This window comes from Sparus aurata, chromosome 22 (assembly GCF_900880675.1).
Source record: "Sparus aurata chromosome 22, fSpaAur1.1, whole genome shotgun sequence".
Taxonomy (NCBI): domain Eukaryota; kingdom Metazoa; phylum Chordata; class Actinopteri; order Spariformes; family Sparidae; genus Sparus; species Sparus aurata.
Window position 1 is genome coordinate 14,806,119 of NC_044208.1, and position 22,110 is coordinate 14,828,228.

General features: G+C 41.0%; 1 protein-coding gene across 1 annotated transcript in view; it reads right to left on the minus strand.

Moving 5' to 3' along the window:
* The window catches only part of rngtt (RNA guanylyltransferase and 5'-phosphatase), a 100,507-nt gene that overhangs the window by 41,122 nt on the left and 37,275 nt on the right, over positions 1 to 22,110 (minus strand). Inside the window, exon 11 of the mRNA XM_030406042.1 lies at positions 17,511 to 17,675. Within this exon, the coding sequence (XP_030261902.1) occupies positions 17,511 to 17,675 (165 nt within the window). The remainder of the gene's footprint in view (positions 1 to 17,510; positions 17,676 to 22,110) is intronic.

The window sequence follows — 22,110 nt, forward strand, 5'->3', positions numbered from 1 at the left end:
GAAACCTTAATATTGTCATTTGTTATGGCACAGTTTTACCCATAAAATCAGCCTTTGAACATAAAGTTATTCAAAAGGAAGTCAAGTGGTTCACACCATATGTCTACACAGGGTGGTAATTAGAACAGCCGAACACCATTTCCCATAAGGCCTCGACTATCACCACTTAAATGTCACAGCTTGCCAACAGTCCTCCAGAGCACGTTGAGGACTGAATAATGTATAGGTTTTTAAACAGCCATGATAACAAATAAAACTAGTAGTTTATTTGCATCATGTAACTGGAGCATTTGGGCGATGCATAAGTGATGGGAATATAACATTAATGTCGGTTATTGTTGCAATTTTCTGTCTTTTCAGTGTCATGAAGCTTGAGTGGCAAAGGCCATGCTTCACGTGTGTGTGTGTGTGTGTGTGTGTGTGTGTGTGTGTGTGTGTGTGTGTGTGTGTGTGTGTGTGTGTGTGCGCTCGCTCTATGTGCTATGGAATGGACCATTATTGTAAAAGTGAAAAATGTCTCCTTGGTGTCAGGTATTATAGAAATTGTATGAAGTTACTAGCTCATAGTGTTCTTGATTTGGTGAGCTGTATTTTAGCACTAAATCTCTGTGTCTCGGTGAGCACTGTGCCTTGAACAAGGCGTTTTCAAATGAATCATTGCAGAGGTAAAAAAAAAAAAAAAAAAAGGAGAAGAAGAAAAAATGTGTGCAGTTTTTCATTCGTCATGATCCATACGATAGGTCTATGTCTATGTTTTTGAATTTTGAACTTTGAACAGGTGAACATGTGGCTGAAAAGGTTTTCTAACTTTTTGAGTACAACTCAGACCTTCTGGTGCCACTTCTGCTCTCTGAAGTAAATAAAAGCTATCACAGGTACCTCTCCAGCTGCACAGAACTGGATTTAATAGAGGGAAAATACTCCATCTGTCATATTCATATCACTGATGATTTCCCATTTCCACAAAATGCTTTGAGGCAAAGCCCTTTTTCTCAAAAGATGTCTTTCAGTAAAGTAAGAGAAGTCATCATCAGGTCTTACAGGAGCACTACATACATTCATGTTGCGCAACCAAAAAGTGGGCAGTCTCTGCTCTATCTGCAAAAAAAAGCAGAGCAACATCAGTGCTTTCCAGAATGATGAATGAGTCACAGCAGATCACACAAAGCTTGACAATCATGCTGACATGGAGAAGGCAGATAGCCAGACTAAAAAGAAACGGTGTCTTTATGAGGGAACGGCATGTAGGCGGCAAGATCTGGGAGTTCCATTTCAGTTCTCTTGCCATCTTAGCACACCCACCCACCACCTCCGTCGAGCACAGTGAACCCTGGAAGGAGAGAGATGAGCAGAGAGAAGACTTCCACTCACACATCCTCCTACAGTAAGGAAGTTCCTTGGAGCGTTAATGCAGAGAAGGGGCAGCAACCCTTTTTTCATGGTAATCTTTTTTTTTAGGAAGGAAACACAACGATGTGCCCGGTACAGTAGGGTTGTGTGGGTGGAAGTGAACAACAAAGAGCCATTAAGAGATCGAGCTTTCATTGTAGACTCCAGGGCAGAGAGGGGACAATGGAAGTGCTCAGGGAGATGAATCAACCACTAACATGCTTAGAAATGTCTTTCCCCTCGAGAATGTGAATGTCAGAGTGATGGAAGTCAGACCATTTTCCTCTCCAGTGTTTGGGGTTTGGGCTCTTTTCATAAAAGGAGTTAATGATGAATGATATCTGGTTTGGCGTAGCCTGGATGGCATCGGAATGACATGAAGCATGCCAATCAACTTCACTTCCATGCTTTCCATCTTCTGCATAGCATCGGTGTATTTTTAACAGCCAATCAGATGGAAAAATGTGCCATCGTTCAAGTTGTCGTGTCGTCTTGTCATCCTCAATGAATAATAGATAAGAAACAGTGAAATGGAGATCTGAAAGTTAAATGACATGAAATAAATGCTGCAGACACACTCCAAGGACTCACACAGCATTCACAGTGGTTGTGTTATGACACTTGAAGCATCGACCTCTTGTTGCCCCAGCGACAAAGCAGAAGTGGTAACAGTGACTTTTTTGTAAAATAACCCAGCTTCGGGCTGCGACTAAAACAACAAAATGTAACTTCCCGGAGAAAGATAGTGATGCTCTGGGTTGGCATCCGAGTCCAACCCAACTGCCAACCCAAAGTGTCAGTATTTGACGATTTGGAGATGATACTCAACAACAAAAAACGTCTCCAACAAGTTATATTACATTGCTTTAACGATTGTTTTCTTTGTTTTCCGAATTCACTGAATGACTATTTTCTCTTCATTGATTTGTCTATAACATGTCAAATTTTTCCATCATAATTAACAAGACCTCTTCAAATATCTTGCTTTGTCTGACCCACACTCCACAACCCAAAGATGTTTAATTCATAGTGATTAAAAAACAGATGAATGCAGTAACACTTCATTCTACAGGTCTGGAAATTGCCTGTCAAGTAGGTGGTAATTAACAAGCAACGTATTGGAAATGTATTTAAAATAACCCCCAGATATCCAATATAACTACCTTAAAATGTATTGAAAATGACCCCAACATTATTAAATAATAGTATTCTACTATTTTCTAACAAATAGTTAATAAATAGTTGAGGAATACTTTAATATATTTCCAGGAAACTTCCAACTAGCTTCGGTTCCCATAGACCTAATGTCAGAAAACAAACGTTGCTCACATGTCAACGTTCAAGGGTTATATTTTTCTTTTGGGGGTTTTGCCTTTTCTTTATTGTGATATGTAGCATTTTTGTATTTATGTAAAAGGTCTACAAAGTGAAAAGGCCCAAAGTCAGAGTTAAAGACTTAAAAACAATCAACTTTTCTTACATGCTGACAAGTTTCACATCCAGGAATTTTTGGCAATTTTAGAAAAAAATAAAATAAATGATAATGATGATTTCTTGATTTTAAACTTGTATAGATGAATGATTGTTTCAGCTCTAATCAAATCCCTGACATTCTACTTGGAAATGGTCTTGCAGATGTGATGCCTTAATGCATCGGTAGGAAAAATCCCTGACTGTGAACTTATCCCATAGCAACAAATGAGCAAAAAAATGCAACTTGTCAGTCGAGAAATGAAAACTAATCAATCCAACACATTTAGATTCTGTGCTGATTTTAGTCCGTTCCAATTATTTTGTGAGGCCTGAATATAGGCATCAATACACCAGTGGCAAAAAACAGTGAAACTCCACCGCAGAGGAGTAATCGGGAGAGAAACAGTGACATAAGTATGCGCATGGGAAATGTATTAAGGCCCATAGGCATTTGCTTGGAGGGCTTTTTGCAAACCTTGTTTTCCAAAGTCAGTTTGTCTTTGTCTTTAACTTTTACTTGATTTCTGTTTCCAGTGATTAATAGAAATTTCGAGGCTGTGTTTTCATGCTTTGTTGCAACAAAGTGTCCCTAGTGGGGGAAATTATACTTTGACCTTGACTTTGAATGACCACTTTCTGGTGCGATTTGGAATAACAAATTGAATGGCGAGGACCACAGCTGCTTAACTGGAATACAAACTAAGCAGAAATGAGTGGAATGAAGAATCAGTTTTACTCATTTCAACTCGGGTCGTCTTCCACCAGGTGACAAACCAGGATGCATTAAAGGTTTATGGTAGAACTTTAGGTCTCTTGATTCAACTACGGGCAATTAAAAAAATCTAATGACTGAAGGCTGCCACTACCCCGACAGGTGTATGTGAAGAAAACAGAGAAATGTGCAAAAAGTATCCTGCTGTGAGTGAAGAATCTATTTCTGTAAGTTAAGAGCTCACAGATTGATTGGGTTTTCAGGTTGACTACAGGCAGACTTTTAGCCAATGTTTCTTTGGGTTTCTAGAAGCGACAGATGAGAGAGACTTTGACATTGCATCATGCCCCATCCCTTTAGGGTGAAAGCAGTCCATCTAATTTGACTGGCGGTTAATGTGAGTTCTGAGGCAAATCAAAAGTCCAACATAGATCAACATCTAGATAGTTGAGTCTCGTTCCCAACTTGTCAGATAGTGAAGCATTGGGTTGGTGGTCAATATTTGACGAGTTTGGAATGAGATGTAACAGTTCCCAAAAATATCTCACAAATTGGACCTTTAAAAGCATTTTAAAAAGAACAAACATGTTATGTTGTTAATCTGTCCTTTCTGTCAGATGTTTGTGTTTATAAAGCAACAATTCATCACCAGCCAAGAGGAGCACGAAACAGGACGGTTAACCCTTTATGCCATTTATAAGCTTCACTATTAGAACCCCTGTAGGTGAGCTCAATTTTTGTGAATTATTAACGTTAAAATCCCCTCTGCTCCTGCAGTCTTTTGAGCAGGCAGACTGTTAAATCCCACTCCACTCTATAAACAGGTCAAAAGATAGTGTGCAAAATGTGATGCAGCAGCTGTTATCGGTGGTTCCAATCGTATTTGCTATTTTCACAGCACTTGTTTTCACCATAAAGTGGGCGTGGTCATTCAGGCGTAGGTCTGTTCTCATCTATTAGCAATACCTGCAGTGAAACTTTCAGAGGTGAGCATTCTTTAAAGCAGCGTCAACGGTTGGTATCTCTAAACTATTTATACTCCTTATGAGCAGGAAAATGCAGCATGTTGCCATTAACAAAGCAGTGCTGTGGACCAAATCAGCAGTGCTTCCTCTGCACACCTGCACTGATATTTTCCACTTTCCATTCCTGGAGCCATTGTGTTTTCCTGCTGTGTGCTCATCCTCACTGCTCTAAGGAGGTTGAGGTGCGGGGGCTGAATCAAAGGCGAAGAGGATGGATTGATATTCCAGTCATACCACAGGGCTGTTGCTGGAGGCTCCTTTCAAGCCTAATGTGAATGCTCGTCTGTAGCCAGTGTGCAGATCCCTATTAAATGAAAATCCCACATCAGAGTGTGCAGGCTAAACCACTGGCCTGGAGTCAAACTAGGTTATGGAGTCTGGCGAAGTTAAATGTCTCGGAACGTCTTATCTGCTCGTTTCATTAAAAAAAGAAACGTGATCGAGATTGAATTTTACACATTCATTTGTGCTGACAGGGAAAAGATGAACCAAGACATTCAAACTTTAGGGTTAAACTAATAAGGAAAGGCAGGTGACAAGAACAAACTAGGATGATGAGAAATATTAGGGCACAGCATGAAAATGAAATGTGGTATGAACAGAGCTTGTGGTGAACTGGACAGGTGTCTTGATGAGTGGCTGGAATTAACTAGAACTCCCTGCTGTGAAATTAGCAAGCCATTCAATGATGGCAAAGACCTGAAGTATCAACAAATCACTGCGATGAAATTCATTATATGAGATGAGGCCAAGGGACACAGGCGCTCACGTCTTTTATATTAATTGAGCCATTTCTAGTTTAGATTCATAATTATTAATTTCCTTATCTCTTTGTCACACACACAGGTATCGAGGCACTGAGCCTACCTAGACTTTACTATTCTACTAATGTACCAATTTTCCCATACAAAAATCAATCACAGAACAAAACAAGATAACTTAAAGCACAAGAGATATACACTGCCTGGCCAAAAAAAAAAAGGTCACACACTCTAATATTTCGTTGGACCGTCGTTAGCTTTGATTACGGCACGCATTCACTGTGGCATTGTTTCGATAAGCTTCTGCAATGTTACAAGATTTATTTCCATCCAGTGTTGCATTAATTTTTCACCAAGATCTTGTATTGATGATGGGAGAGTCGGACCACTGTGCAAAGCCTTCTCCAGCACATCCCAAAGATTCTCAATGGGGTTAAGGTCTGGACTCTGTGGTAGCCAGTCCATGTGTGAAAATGACGTCTCGTGCTCCGTGAACCACTCTTTCCCAATTTGAGCCCGATGAATCCTGGCATTGTCATCTTGGAATATGCCTGTGCCATCAGGGAAGAAAAAATCCATTGATTGAATCACTTGGTCATTCAGTATATTCAGGTAGTTGGCTGTCCTCATTCTTTGGGCACATAATGTTGCTGAACCTAGATCTGACCAACTGCAGCCACCCAAGATCATAGCACTGCCTCAACAAGCTTGTACAGTAGGCACTAGGCATGATGAGTGCATCACTTCATCGGCCCCTCTTCCTGATGCGCCCATCACTCTGGAACAGGGTAAATCTGGACTCATCAGACCACATGATCTTCTTCCATTGCTCCAGAGTCCAATCTTTATGCTCCCTAGCAAATTAAAGCCTTTTTTCCCAATTAGACTCACTGATTAGTGGTTTTCTTAAGGGATTGGGACTGAACAGCTGTGTACCTTTGAGTCCCCTTCGCATTGTGCGTGTGGAAATGCTCTTACTTTCACTATTAAACATAGCCCTGAGATCTACTGTTGTTTTTCTACGATTTGACATCACCAGACGTTTAAGTTATTGCCACTCACGATCAATCGGGATTTTTTTCCGACCGCATTTCTTGTTCAAAGACAATGGTTCCCCACCATCCCTCCAGTTTTTAATAATGCATTGGACAGTTCTTAACCCAATTTTAGTAGTTTCTGCAATCATCTTAGATGTTTTCTCTGCTTGATGCATGCCAATGATTTGACCCTTCTCAAACATCTTTTCCACGACCGCGGGATGTGTCTTAACATGGTTGTGTAAGAAATGAGAAGCTACTCATTGCTCTCTAGGGGAGCATTCAGATGGTTTTCCGAATTTGAAAACATCGAAAGTCATCAAGATATAAAAAACATTTGTCAGTGATTAAAGTGGTCAAAGGGTGAAGCTGAACAAATCCCTCTGTGTCTGCATTACACAAAGTTCGTCATGACAGAATGTTCGCATAGGCTCTGTGCAGATATACGCATATCTTTTTAAGCCGGAGAGACACTTAAGGGGCGTTCAGACCGAACGTGATAGATGCAAATGGAGCGTAAATGGCACGATGACATGCGATTCAGGCGGCGGCGGCGCGAATGGAGCGTCTGGCGCGGTGCGAATAAAGCGTTTGAAGCGTTTGGGGCATCCAACTTTTCAGGCGGCATCGCGCCGCAACATCCAATCAGCGACGAGTTCAAGCCGACGACGTCACTTCCCTCACGTACGGTTGTTTACGGTTGCTCAGAGCAACGATGGAGGAAAAGCTTATTGTAGCTGTGTGTGGGCACCCGGTGCTGTACGACACCACTGCGGTGTTCTACCGGGACAAAATTTAAAAAGAGGAGGCGTTCAGACCGCTCTCTTTCCACGTCGATCATGGCTGATGTCACCACCGTTGCTGAACTGTACCGCCCCGACCCGACCCGAACTGGGCTCCGGTCAGCCTGAGGTAACGCTGGAACAGGTCGTCATCCAGACGGAGCTCCTTGAGGAGACAGTGAAATTCCCACAGCTCTGTGCGTCTGCGGAGGACTTCATGAACCCAGACACGACGGCAGGTGGTTTTCCGGCGTTTCTGGGACTTGTACAGCAGGTACAGTGCAGCAACGGTGGTGACATCAGCCATGATCGACGTGGAAAGAGAGCAGGTTGAGAAAGACCGGTTCAAAAATGAGCGGGCACGTGCGTCATCTTTTTTTCTCAAGCGCGAATGGCGCGAATGACGCGAATGGCGTGAATGATGCGAATGAAGCGAATGACGCGAATAGTCCAAAATGATCAAGCGGCGCGAATGAAGCGTCTGAAGCGATTGTATTCGCGTCTGCCGCGTTCGGCCTGAATGCCCCATTAGTATTCAACCAACTGCATCATTAACATAGCTGCTCACATATTGCTTTATTGCACTCATTGCTATACTGCATGAGTTGCTGGAGGATTCAACAAATTTTCCAGCTGAAATAACGATGGCAAATACAGAAGATGTTCATTAGAATAAGCTATGGATTAATCTGTTGTGGTCTATAAAAAGTTAGACATTTGAGTTCTGATAGAAAATTTGATATCTTTGAGGAGACAATGGCTGCAATCAATAGTGCTTGATAAATATACATTAGGTAATTAGTTTTAAATCATGTGTTTAAGTACACTGGCAATAAAAAATAAGCACAGCATAAAAAGGCACTTCAGCTCCATTCATCAAATGTATATGAAATGTATTCTCTGAAGATAAAGCAAAAACAAGTGCAGAAAGATGGGGACAGAATAGAAAAATAGACATTAGTAAAAGGAATACAAAACAGAATCAGAATCAGAATCAGAAATCCTTTAATGTCCCACAGACGGGGACCTTTGCTTGTCCCGGCAGCCAGACGACAGAATATTTCAAAAGACAAAACCAGTAGCAAAAATAAACAAAATAATTAGAAAAGGTAGAAGTAGAAAAACAAATTAACCACACAGAATTAAGTAATTTTGCAGAAATGGGATTTTGGCTCCAGCAAGTTTGTGCTGAAGCTACAGTACCGCCAGTTAGACACCCGGGGAGGAAAGATAAACCTACAACCACAAACGCGCAGCAGTGCCGAGCACAGCCCACACACTCAGACACATTGATACAGACAGCAGACAGACGTAGAGTCAGTGTGAAGAGGCAACAACCGGGAGGCAGCCCTTCACTGGGCTGCAACAGCATGCTGCTGTATCTATGCTGTCCAGGCTACAGCAGGAAAAGAGACTCTCTGTGCGGAGATGGAGAGAGCTGGGGTTGGCTGGATGTCAGATAGAAAAGACCGTTTGGACTTTGGTTTTGAAGGTGTCGGCCAACTGATCGAGACTTAGATGTGGTTAAATAATGTGTTTTTCTGAATGAGGTATTGTGTCAAGTAATTGTAGCAAACATATATATCAAAAAGGCTGCATGCGCGAAGGACTGCAACTGACTAATTTAATCGTCTGCTCGAGGCACAAATTACTTAAAAAAAAAAATCCCTAAGCATATTTCCTGAGCCGAAGGTGACCTACTCAAACTGCTTGAACAAACGTATTTCGCAGTAACACAAAGAGTTCAGTTTCATCACACGAGACTGAGAAAAGAAGCAAATCCATACAACTGAGATGCAAGAACTAAGGCTTGTTAGGTGTTTATAATCGACAAATACCTTCAAATCAACAGATTAATTAGCCTCAATCATATATACTTAATCAATATATTAATCCATCAAAACAGATTCAAGCTAGTTTGTGTCATACAAAAGTCATTTTTAAGTGCCTCGGTGGAGGAGTGGAGTGAGTGGGTTCTGTATGCTGACAAAATCCACCCGTTTGTACCAACCTGTGCAGAAATACTGCTACTGTAATGAATAGATCCAAATTCACATCTGGTATGTGAATGTACTCAACACCAAAGAGAGGTTGGTCCATACTGTATAACATCTACAGCTAAGATCAGATTCTGTTGGCACAGGTATGTCGTTAACACTTGTATCCTCTTTGATGAAATGGAACTACAGTATCACGTCCTTGGGCAAAGAGGGAAACGAGCAAAGCACAGAAATGATTAAAAATAAAAGAAATATTATAAAGCATGTGGATTTGAATTGTGTTGGCAGCAGCTGTGCTGGATATCTCAGAGGGACTTATTGCTTGAGAAGAATGAAAGAATGAAGGACAATAATACGTCATAACGTCACCATGGGCCAAACAAAAAAAAAAAGGCAGCCAACAGACAAAAGGCAGACTAGGTAGTCGAACACAGAATAAGAAGAAAAGTCATAAAAACATCTGAAGACAGACACCTGTTGACTAGACCCAGAGGATGCATGTTCCCTTCCTCGAGTAAATCAACTCTGAGCCTGGAAGGCACGACGAGCGCTGGCAAGCAGAACAAATAAATCGAGCTGCTACACTACATCCACTTCTCTCTCTCTCTTTCTCTCTCTCGCTCCCTCCCTCTCCCTCTCTCTCTATCTAGTGAATCAGAACTTTACAGTATAGATGGGCCGTGCATCATTCAATGTTGCATAATGTCTTGGAGGCTTTGAAGGCAAACTAAAAACTTTCAAAGCAACTGAGGTAAACAAACATTAGTCATCGGGTCCATGTCGTGTGTTCCTCCAAGCGGCATAAGCCTTTATACAACAGTCAACATGCTTCCCTCTGCGAGTGGGTGCAGCAGCTCAGCAGCAGCAGCGGCAGAAAGAGAGGATGCAGGTGATAAAGTGAAGCTTGTTTTTGAACCCAACCGCAGGGGATGGCTGTTTCACCGAAGCCAGAGGTGCAGGCTGATGAATGCTTTATTGCGGCGTATCTCATAAACATTTCATGAGGACACACAGTTGAGCTGTGAGACATCAACCAGCTATCTTTCCAGCTCACCTACGGATTTCCTAAAATGTTTCCAGTATTAAGTAGAAATAAAAACTGTGGGTTTACGGGTCAATATGCCAGACTTTAATTCACTGGCAAGCGGAAACAAAGAAGACAAATTATAAGCACCTGTTAGCTGACCGGTAGACGTAGAATCACCACGAACTAACTCAGATAGTTCAGATTCAGCTGAAAATAAGAGTTTGAGTACAACAATGGAGACAGGGGGTCTTTCTTTTCCATCTCCAACAGCTGGAGACTCGACAGCTGACGGAGGTGTGAGGTCAGTGAGCAACAAGGAACCTGCAGACTGACAGCACTCAACTAATGAGCCATGCTGTTATGGAGCAGTTACTGCTACCAACCTGCTCAGACAGGAAGAGCACTGAGGCTCTGACTCATGGATCCGGGTCTAACAACGACAGGAGAACCACGAGAGGAGGCCATTTACATAGAGACGGGTGCTGTTGGGGGGAGCAAGGTGACTATGGAGTGGATAAAGCGGCATGTATTGTCTCGGTCATGTAATTGGGATAAACACTTTTACCCTTCTGCACAAACCGACGTTTTCCTTCGATAAGAGTGATGATCGAGGGGCTTCCTACCGCCTGAGATGCAGCACACGTTCTGGGATTTCACCTCATCTCTGCACTTAAAATGTTAAACATTTGAACCTGGATTCCATTTGTGGTGACCTTTCCAAGTGCAGTCAGTTATCCCTTATCTAGAAAGGTTAACATGATAAAAGCTACCTGGTTTTGTAGATATGTGGTGCTGGTTTAATAAAAAAAAAAAAAAAGTGCACTAGTCTTTGGTATGAATTTAAAAAAAATTTGGTACACACAGCAGATGAGGTGTGAGAGGATGTAATAATGTTGGCTATGATCTGCAATAATTCTCCACCCACAGGCCTCAACACACCACTAATATCAGATATAAGCTTGTTAATGAGCTTCTTCATCACACCGGGCCTAGCTTGGAATGAGATATGTCGATCAGGAAAACACACAGCGTGGAAATTGAAATCAGGAAATGTCTGTATAGTTTGGAAAAGATTATCGAAGATACTACAAGACGGTCTCCAATACAGTGATCGACAGAAGGGAAACCAATGTGGTCGCCCGTGCAGTGACAAATGAAGGAGACAAGTCAAACAGGTCACAACAAACATCAATATTTATTGGCTGAACATCCATATCAGTCAATATTGGCCTATCGGCAAATAAGATGGCATTGACAGATTGTAGTCCTACCAATTTTTATCTGTTGTGTCTCATCACTTTTGCACTGGGTACCCGCTACACAGTACACCAACATCGCTATCCAACCGGCCTTCATGCAGACCAAAGCCATTCATCACTTTCTTCACGACTCTGGCAATGCACGCATGGTTTGTTGTCAAATGAAAGTTAAAGAAAATGTCGGCAGCATTGGAGGAGTACAGTGTGTCGGAGAAAGATCGGCGACATTGCGACCCTGAGACATCTCTGAAGTGGATGCCGACACAGACAGTGTTGAAAAAACAACAAAGGCTGCATTATTAGAGGCTGCAAAAGTCAGATCCCATAATCTGGATGCAAGGACAGCTACTTTGATGAGGACGTTAGTCAACGAGCAGAGCATCACTTGACACGCAAGTGATGATAGGCCTGCAGGAGATCAGATGCATGTAAGCGAGGGAGTAAGAGGACACAAATGGCCACGGCATGTTTGACATGTCTGAGGAGAAGTTTGGAGAAGACGACGCAGAAAGCTCAAGTAGGAGGTCCTCAAAGCGACTGAATAGCTTCGTCTATATTTTTTGCTTTCACATTAATCGCATTAATTTGTGTTTGCAGAACTACTGATTTTGTTGGGCTAAATGGTGAAAAAGTCTCCTCATTGAGTAGGTAGTTGTATAGCATACTATGAGGGCTTTTGAAGCATTCATTTCTTCATCGGTCTTTGTCGCGGGAACGAAGGTTATATCATATTAAAGGTTGTTTAATAAACTTGTATGACAGAATTTTGCTTAGTCACAGATAGTGTAATGAATGACTTTAAAACAGTTCAGTTATTCTTTCATAAAGAGGATTTTATTTGTTTCCTTCATACAAAATGGAGAATAAATAATGACAACAAAAGAAAAAAAGAAGAAGATAATATTCTTTTGAGGAAACTGCAGCAGCAAAGCAGTTCTCTGTGCAACATAAACCACAGCCCATCATACTAAATAGGCAACTTATGCAGTATCAGCCATATCAGTGTTGGAAAGTCCCAAAACTATCTCACTTTTCAAGGAAGTCAGTTCTTTTGCCTATTTTGTATTCAGTACATACGCTAAACCTTAATCTCACCTGCTTTGATCAGGTTGGAGCGCCGTGAAGAGACTTCAGTCTGACAAAAATAACTTGATAACGACTTTTAAGCTCTCTATCCAAAGTCAATCGAAAAAGGCATTCAACGTAACATCTAATCTCGGGTAAAAAACTCATTCGTCCACCTGAAGTCTTTCTCTCGTCTCTTCACCAGCGTCGGGACTCCTGGGAGGAGCCGGGTGATGGGCTCAGGACAATTGGAGAGGCAAGTCTCATTAGGGGAAACTTTATTCAGTTTAGGTCTAATTTCTTCAGAGATATGATAAATGGGCAGGAGAGATTAGATATCTTGCAAAGTGCAAAGACAAATTAACACCATCTAATTTCCTTTTGTCATTTTAACAACATCTAATTGTGACTATTAAATCTGGACACACCATGAGTCACAATTCATTACTGGATGTGCTGCAAAATGTCAGGCGTATTCCAAGAGGGTGTACCTCACCAACTGATTTTATTGTCCAGTGTTTCATGTATAACAACTGGGAAGATAATTACTCCAATTACACGTCTCCTGCTTTGGAGAACGATGCATTTAGTTTAACCGTACTGTTTGGATACAACAGCCTTAGCTATATTAAGAAGAAAAACGTGGAATCTAAAAAATTTCAGACTGAGGGGGAATACAGTGGTGCAGCGCTGGACAGTGCCAGAAAACTGATGTATATCCTGATGTATATGTAAACATATTCTAGAATAACTAGCAATAAAATTATGAACCTGAAACTGAGATTACTGCCACTTCTTTAACCACTTGGTCTATAAAATGTCAGAAAATGGTGAAAGATGTTGCTTTTGGTCTTGTTTTATCTATTCTTCCGTTTCTCCTTCCCACTCTCTTCTCCCTCCTGCTTTTTCGCTCTTTCAATGGGGTAAAGGAAAATCATGACTATTGATCACTATCAAAGGCAAAACAGATAGGGCAGGCAGTAAGGAACCATTTATTAACTATTACAAAGTATTAAAAACATCCTAACCCTATTAACTTAAGTTTAATTAACAATAAAATTACCATTCATTAATGATGGATATTATGAATTGTTACCTATAAAACTCATTACATCCAGAATCGTTTCAGCTCTGTGGTTTAACTGTATAACTTTTGGGATTCATCCTCGATGTCACTCACCTAGCCAATGCTACAAACTGTTGAGCTTTGCATATCCTGGACTGAAATCATCAAACACATTAAAAAAACAAGTTGGAGTTGGATGAGTTGTGGGGCTTCTTAAGCTTACTCTCTATGGAAATTGCAAATATCATCTCCCCAAACACTCATTTCTATAATCCCAGGAGGAATATGAATTTCTTCCTCATAAACAGATTTTCCAAGGACATTGCCAATTCCGCTGCCTTCAGCGAACAAGAAAATGACAAGAAGTCCCAGTCTCGACTTTATTTCGAATTCCTTTAAAGAAACACGCAGATCCCTGCCAAACACAATATTTGTTCAATTTAAAAATGTCGATTACCAGAGGAGAGAATTCTCATCTACAGTATGTACTGTGGCTGCCAGCCGTATAATACTGTGTATATTTAATGTGCAGTGTCAGCAAGCCCAACATCATATTAAAAGTTTTTGACAAGTGCACTACACATTGAGAAAACAAACTAACTCCCTTGTTGGCATTGGTAAGTCGATACACAAGCTTATTTGACAGTCAGTTTTACCTGGGTAAATTCCTTGCTCATAACAAAAAGGGAAACATGTGCAGCATTAGAATTAGGGATGTAGCGCTACAGCACACTGCATTTGATAAACATTGAATAGAGTGAATAGTTCATAAAGCCACTCCAATTACTACTGTGATCTATAGAGCTGAGAGTGGGCAATTACCAAGGCATCAGGATGAATGGATCTTGATAGAAAGGATACTTTCAATAGTTCCCATCAGGAGACTGTTTGAACTTAACACTTTCCTAATTATGTCAGTCCAACAACATCGGGTAAATGTCACCACTTGAAGCAAGCCATGCTGAACACGGCGTCAGGATCGTTCCCGCCGAATAATGTTGCCTCACTCGAGCATCGCACAGTAACGCCTAGAGATTGGTTGGGAAAATGCGAGTAAACACTAATCTGTGATATAAACAACATTTGGTTGATCCGTGTTGATATTAAGACAGCATGAATTCCACATGATCACACTGTTTTTTCTCAACCTGGCTCTGGGCCTTACTGTGCGTGAGGGACAGCATAATGCGACCACTGTCAATCAAAGACGATCGGCAGATTCCCTCAGAGATATTAATGATTATTTAGACAAGTTTTATTAAAGACGACCATGAATTAATCCGCACTGTGTGATAATGCCAATTAATTTTAGAAGTGGATGTAAACGGTCACCTATTGAATACAAAGGGGGTGATAAGGGTCGCATAAAATAATAGCTTGTTTGTCAAATCACATGGGCGTAAATCCCACCCCGTAATCTTCGCTAACAATATCTTGTTAATGTGTGATTTCAGACACATTTGAATGACATGAAGTAACTCTGAGGACCCCCTTGGTGCCGCAGACCCCTTGTTGTTTGACTCTAACCCTTTTATTTAGGTGTTATACAGCTTTCATAATTGTCTGCAAGTACTGTGAGTTGCAAGAGGCCTGGTTCGCAATAGATGCATGACAACAAATCCACCAATGAAAACAAAGAACCTCTTTAAGTTAAAGCATGTAGTAATTGTACAGAACTGAACATGAACATGCAATCAGCTGTAGAACAGGCGCCACCAACTGTGTTATAGCGGGCCATTAAATTCTGAATCATTTTCTACTCAAGATATATTTTGTCAGCCAAGTCCATTCAACCTACACAAAAGGGAATGTCCCAAAATATATAATCTAGTTGTCCCAATGTACAATTTGCGTAATACAAGAAGGAGGCTTTGTGACATAATTGAACGAGTGGAGGAAGCACAGAGAATAAATGTTCCCAGTTGGTGGGAAATGGCGGCATGAATGTGTAAGTGCCTGAGATGGAAAACAGCAGCCTAGCAACAGACAAAAGCCATCATACAAATCCAGTTTTTGTCTGAAATATCCCTAAAAGGAATTTCTGGTCAATATGCCATGAAGTGGAAGGTTGTGCAGCTTTGAATTAATGAGCCAGATTCCAGTTTCCCTCTTTTAATGTCGCACACAACAGAGATATGACTGTATGGGGAGCAGATGGCCCCTGCACAGCACAATAGAGCAGTCAGAAACCAGACGTAGTTAGAGTGACTTCATTTCTAGAGTATCTTCACCAACATGCCCCAAAAGGGTGGGTGGGGGTGATCATTCATAAAGGTTCTTAGAGGAGTACACAGCACAGGGTTAGACCAGAGGTAACCCAACTATTCATACTGAGATTCTTACAAAGGACAAAAACACCGAGATATCTGTGTTGGCAGGGGAAGACATGCGACCACAACACAAGAAATGTCTACAACTTCACCTCCTCCGTATACTTTGATCATCTGAGAAAGCGCTGTGCCAAGATATCCGACTGATCTTGGCCTGAGCAGAGCATCAAATTAATTGCGCTCTGACCTCCTACAGATCTGATATTAGGGCACAAGTGCAGGCCTTTGAGGAAGGCTTAACAGCGATTCAGAGAATAAAAGCTTTGCTGTCCTCAGCCTGTGAACAGCACAGTGCTATATTCTGAGGCATGATTATTTATTCACTATATGACAAATACAAGGAAAATGGACAAAATACAATAATCTGAACCCAAATAGTTCAGAAAGAGAGCCTTAATTAACATCATGCATTTTATTCTTGGTATTATTGAGAAAAATAACAGGGATTACAGGTGCTAGGAAACATCTGACAAAATCAATAAGGTCACGTCCTTTTCCTTTATTTAATGGCATCTTTCTACATGATCCTTGTTATACCTCATTGTGTATTCATACATGGTGAGACGAAGACATAGGAGGGCGCAATCACTGTCAACTGAACTTTAATATACATGGAGGCGCCAGTAGCAGAAGGCTCAATGACGCACCAAGATAGTTTCAGGGCTACCAGACAAATTATCCACAAAGCAGTGAATTTTGGGGGGCAGAGACGATGGCCCAGGATGGACAATCAGGCGGCACTCCATCCAGTCAAAACACAATTAAAATTCTTCAGCTCCTCCAGGGGTTTCTGAGGTTCCCGTCATTGTCCATATCCAATGGTCCACCAGGAACGTGCTCAATATTTTGGTTGAGATTTTGGACACAGCAGAAGTAGATGACAACAGCCCAATAAATATCATCTACATCCCCAGAAGGCTTTCCCTATCTTTACAACAGAGAATGTTTAGCGGATATATGGAAAACATTGTCCCTCCAGTATCCTCTCAAGAGTACCGAACTGGTCCACTCCTCCGCAACAATATGTGCTCCTTATTCCCCTTACTGAATCAGAGGTTTAACAAATAGCAGCTTTATGGACCAAGACATAACTTGGTTCCCCCGAGAGACAGTTTTCACAGGCAAAGTCCAGCATGTCTAAGCCCCTGCCTTTTTCTGCAACCACAGTAGCACATGGCAGTGAGCACATGGCTAAGACTAATCAGTCCCAATGAGTACCAGCCCCGTCACCAGGCACCCGCCTGCCAATTCTGTCCCACTGGCATGACTCCCGGAGGGGGGCTGCTTCCTTATTCTGGGAGAGATTGTTCCTTCTGTTACATGGTGGTGCATAGATGTTTTGATTTCTCTTGCTCTCCAGCCAGGGGCAATTTGCCTTCAAAGACCCCCCAAAGAAATTCTGCCCTGGAAACAACGGCGTGGAAAGGTGACTCGGTCGGTCACACATTTCTCTTGCAGACTCAGTTTTGGGGCTAACTCAATTTGTATATCTTTGTGCGCACCACAGGAAAGGGCTGTAAGTGGCACTCATCTGCACAATAAGTTGGGAGAAAAATGGTCTGGAAAGTGAAAAGGATGCCTTACCTTGCGTGATGCGTGAATGTCAAAGAAGGGTTTATTCCGGACACTGAAGGGCTCCTTGGTTTTGTCAATCTGTCCAGTCTTCATCTTTTCCATCCGGGGAGAAATTATCTCCTTTTCGATGCATAACAGCCGGATATTGAAATCACACTGGCCAACAGGCTGTCCCTGTAAAACACCCCCCAAAAAAATCAATTCAGTCATCTCAAATTGTCTGTACAGATACAATCTCTATTATCTCATATTAATACAATAAAAAACAAAATAGACTATAGTCTTTATACGATATACTAACATACATTGATAGGTAATAATAATGGTAACACTGTTGAATGTAGAGGTCTAACACTTTTTGGAAGTGGAGAAACTGATCACTTTTTATGGAGCTACATGTTTGGAATCCTTTTCAGAGCCTCACATGTGACAACATGGTGATAACTAGGACTGGCACCAAAGTTCATCACCTTATGCGAACACCGACTTGTAATAGTATATATGGTAGCTCTGTCAGTCTCCTGGCCACAATCATTGTATTTATTGTGAATAGCTTATAGAGAAAATATTTTCTGTGTTTTCCTCTGAACTGGAGGCTGCGCTGCCTCCACTCTCTGTGATTTACAGAGTGTTCTGATGGACAGATCACCTGTAAAGTTACTGCTAAATGATATTAGCTCATCTGACATTACATCTTTTCATTTAGTCTCAGAAACCTGGGATTTGTTGTGATAGTGGGGGTGCCAAATCTTACAAATTAACAATTCCTAACTTGTGTTGCTTTAAAATAATATTTCATTGTTTTTAGGCTACATCAAGATACACAGTAAATATCTCAATATTTCAAAATCTACTCACAATCACTTGCTAACAAAGCTAACCTGGGAGACAAAATCTAAATTACAATATTTTTCACCAAATAACCTTGATAATGATATTGTGCCAGTGTTGTAAATTTGACTTTCATAACATATTAACAAATCAGTAATGGTGGTCATAATGATTAAGTGGGTAAAGGCCTCTGTAATAGATACTTAATAATCCAGAAAAGACAACACATACGTCACATCACAATACAATAATATCCACAATTTAAGACGACAGCCAATGATATAATATCAATATTTGGCCTTACTTATAGATCAACAGATTATTAAAATTGGCAACTATTACTGGTTTTCTTCGTCGTCTATGATATCAAACTAAATATCTCTGGGCTTTGATGTGATAAGGTTTTCATATGTGTCTATATCAAGGAAGGCTCAAGGGAAATTAAGGGAATTTAGCTTTTTGGGATCTTATGTACAATCAGTTAGTAAATCAAATAAACAGCATATGAATCCACAATGAGAGTGAGTTTTATAGTGAAGTTCTAACGGGGACAATAAAACCGTGGCAGTCTGTATAATTCTCCTCATACAGCTCTTGTTTATAGCTGCACCACAGGTGAGCAGAATGCAGGTGTGTACCGTCAGTCCTGTACAACAAGACCTTGACATTAGCTGAGCTCATGGGAAGAACACAGCACACAGTGCAGTGGAATCAGTTTCTTTTGTCACTATGACAACAGCTTTCTCTCATCACCGGCCAGCCACACGTGGCCGTTCTGAGCAGATAGGCACAGCAACCTGATCTATGACTGCCTCTCAAACAGACAGGGCCAGTAAGGCAGAGCAAAAGTGCAGCAAAACCCATCTGGTGGACCACCGTGGCTGTGGTGGAAAAAATTCAACACTCCAGTTCATGACCTTATTATTTATTAATAGAGAAGCATGGGTGGAAAATTACAACAGCCATGTAACAAATTTAACAAACATGGCAATATGATGACTTTAAAGAGTTTAATGGAGGAGTCGGAAGAATTGTGAAGAAGCTTGGGCTTCATTGACAGCTGACTCCTCTGTTGCTCAGAGGACAAAAGTAATTAAAAATAATGACTCACTTTTATCTGCACAAAATAAACGAAAGTGAGAAGTGAGAATTGAAAAGCTGCCAGATGGACGTGGACTGAAGGCATGACAACAATTTGACATTTCATATGGCTCACAAGTTATCAGAGTATGAAGAAGGAACTCGGCAAACAAGTCGTTGTTTGTGCCAAAGAATGAGAACATTATCCACGTCACCTGGCCATGGCGAACCTTCCATGCATCTCAAATGACTTTTCATATTTCAAGTCGCGTTTTTAATCTGGATCTTCTTGACCAGTTTAAATCAGCAAATCTTAGCCACTATTGCTGCCTGTTAACAACTCTAATCTCCACACCCATCTCTATCCTGAGGTGGATTTCCAATTTGATTTATGGAAAATCGTTTCCTCAGGCCATAGGAGGCCCTTCAGAGGTCCTCAGGGATCAATTATAGGGCCCTTAGTTTTCCTTATTGATTATGATCTTGACTTAATGAAGAATATATAATTTGCATGCCGTTTGTTGCGTTCAGGCAGTGATTGGCAACAATCTAATCATTTTAGATTTGATTTCTCCCTTGAAGCCAATACTTTTACATGAAATGTACATATTACCTTTTTCAAACTACATGTCAATTATCTTCTCAATTAATTGTTTTGTCTATAAACTATTAAGTGAAGATGATGAAAATGCTTCTCATCAGTGCAAAACCCGAAGATATTCAGAAGACAGAGAAAGGCATTATATACTCAGTTGAGAAGCTACAACCAGCAAATGTGACTAAAACAATTCCTATTATAAACTCTTGCAGATCATTTTTTTTGTTTAACGCCTGATCGTCTGCTGCAATTCACCTGCTGATCTTTCTTCAAGCTGTGTGTCTAACACTGGAGGCGGCACCAGACAGACCTTCGGCCAACCTCTGGCTCCAACATTTTCTACATTTAGCAATGTGACATCGTGTGTCGTTTTTACCCTTTAAAAAAACATGTTCACGTGAAATAAAAATAAAAATGATATAGTGAACTATCAACACCTTTGTTGTTGCTACACAAGCGGTTTATGGATCAATATTCCCTGATCTATATTTTGAGACGCACTGAGAGGGAAGGTGTGACTTGGGGGCATTTGTATTCTGCTCTGTTACTGTTTGGTAAAGGCCACATTCCTTCTCATGAGCTTTCCATAGAATTATTGGGCAATGGGGGGGGGGGGGGAAGAAAAAGATTGAATTTGTTTTCCCTAATGGACAGTAGGAGCATGACCAACAATAAAGATAAGATGCAATTGCTAGACTGTACTGCATCTTACATGAAATAGATATTTATCACAACAAGGAAAATGAGCACTGCCCTCTCGTGTAAGTTCAATGTCAGGCCTTATAAAAGACAGCACAAATATCTTCAACCACTTTCTCCTATATAATGACAGAAAACCTGTCTGTGTCTGCTGTGTGTGGTGACACTAGAACATATAGGGAAAAAACAGCCACTGATGTTCTTAAAATGGTGTGATGGATGAGATTTTACTTTAAAATTTTTACTCAGTTTGGAAATAAACTGCTTATGTCGACGGATTCAATCTAAGCAGTAAAAGAATGATTACAAAACAATTGACTACTTATAAAACACACTCCAAAGAGCTGAAATGGTAAGAAAATAAATCTCAATTAACCATCAAGATCCTTTTTCAAGCAAAAAGCAAAATATTCTCTGGTTCCGATATATCCAGTATCTTCTTTTGTACGCCTCCGAGCACCAGTCAATGGGCAGTTTTCACTATTTTCTGACATTTTCTGGACCAAACAACTGCTTTAATTACTAAAGAACACAATCAGCTGATTAATGAAAATCAACAGTTGAATCGCTCAAATTAATTATTTAATCCCCATGAGCGGTTGCTAGTCCAAAATAGGTAAAAATGTAGATGGGACCCTGGACTGCCCATCTGTCAGGTGGCCTGAAACAGCTCCACTGGGATGCCGGTGTTGCCTTTTTTCTGCAGAATGCATGAATAAGCAATTGGTTGCAACACAGTAGCTATAAAAACTTGATATCCGGGCAGTATGCCTGTGACTTTGTTGCAGAGTCTGCCTTATTTGATTAATGCAGCCTTCACAATTTTATAAGGACAATTTGGCGACTACAAATAAGGTCAAATTGCAAACAAAAGTTTAAGAAACTATTATTGAGGCGTTACCCTTTGAGGACTTGTTTTTCTTTTAGGGTGACCACAAAAACACACGCACAACAGTCTCCTGGAGCAACAGCTGGTATCATGTCCCACACGTTCGGCACCATCTGTCAGCTGTGTCATCGGGACAGAACAAGATGTAAGTGTGGATGATTCAAGGCATGTGCCGTCCGCGCCTGATCGACAGGAAAGCACAGCGGATAAGAATCTTGTTGATCCAATTTTACTGGGAATACAGATCAATTATATCAGTGGAATAACCCTGTCATTGCCGCCGTCTCTTACCATAAAATCAAACTTGTGGCTGGCACTTTATGTGTTTGTGCTGCTCCACTTTGACTTACTGTTATCACTGGGGGTTCTGACAAGCCCAGAGCCAGCATTTCAACTAAAGCTTTGTGCATGATTTTTGGCAAGCAACAGCAAGGGATCAGACTTGATACAACGGCTACCAATCTATGAAGAAATTCCTTGATCCTGCTTTGATACCGACAGCGCAGATTGCT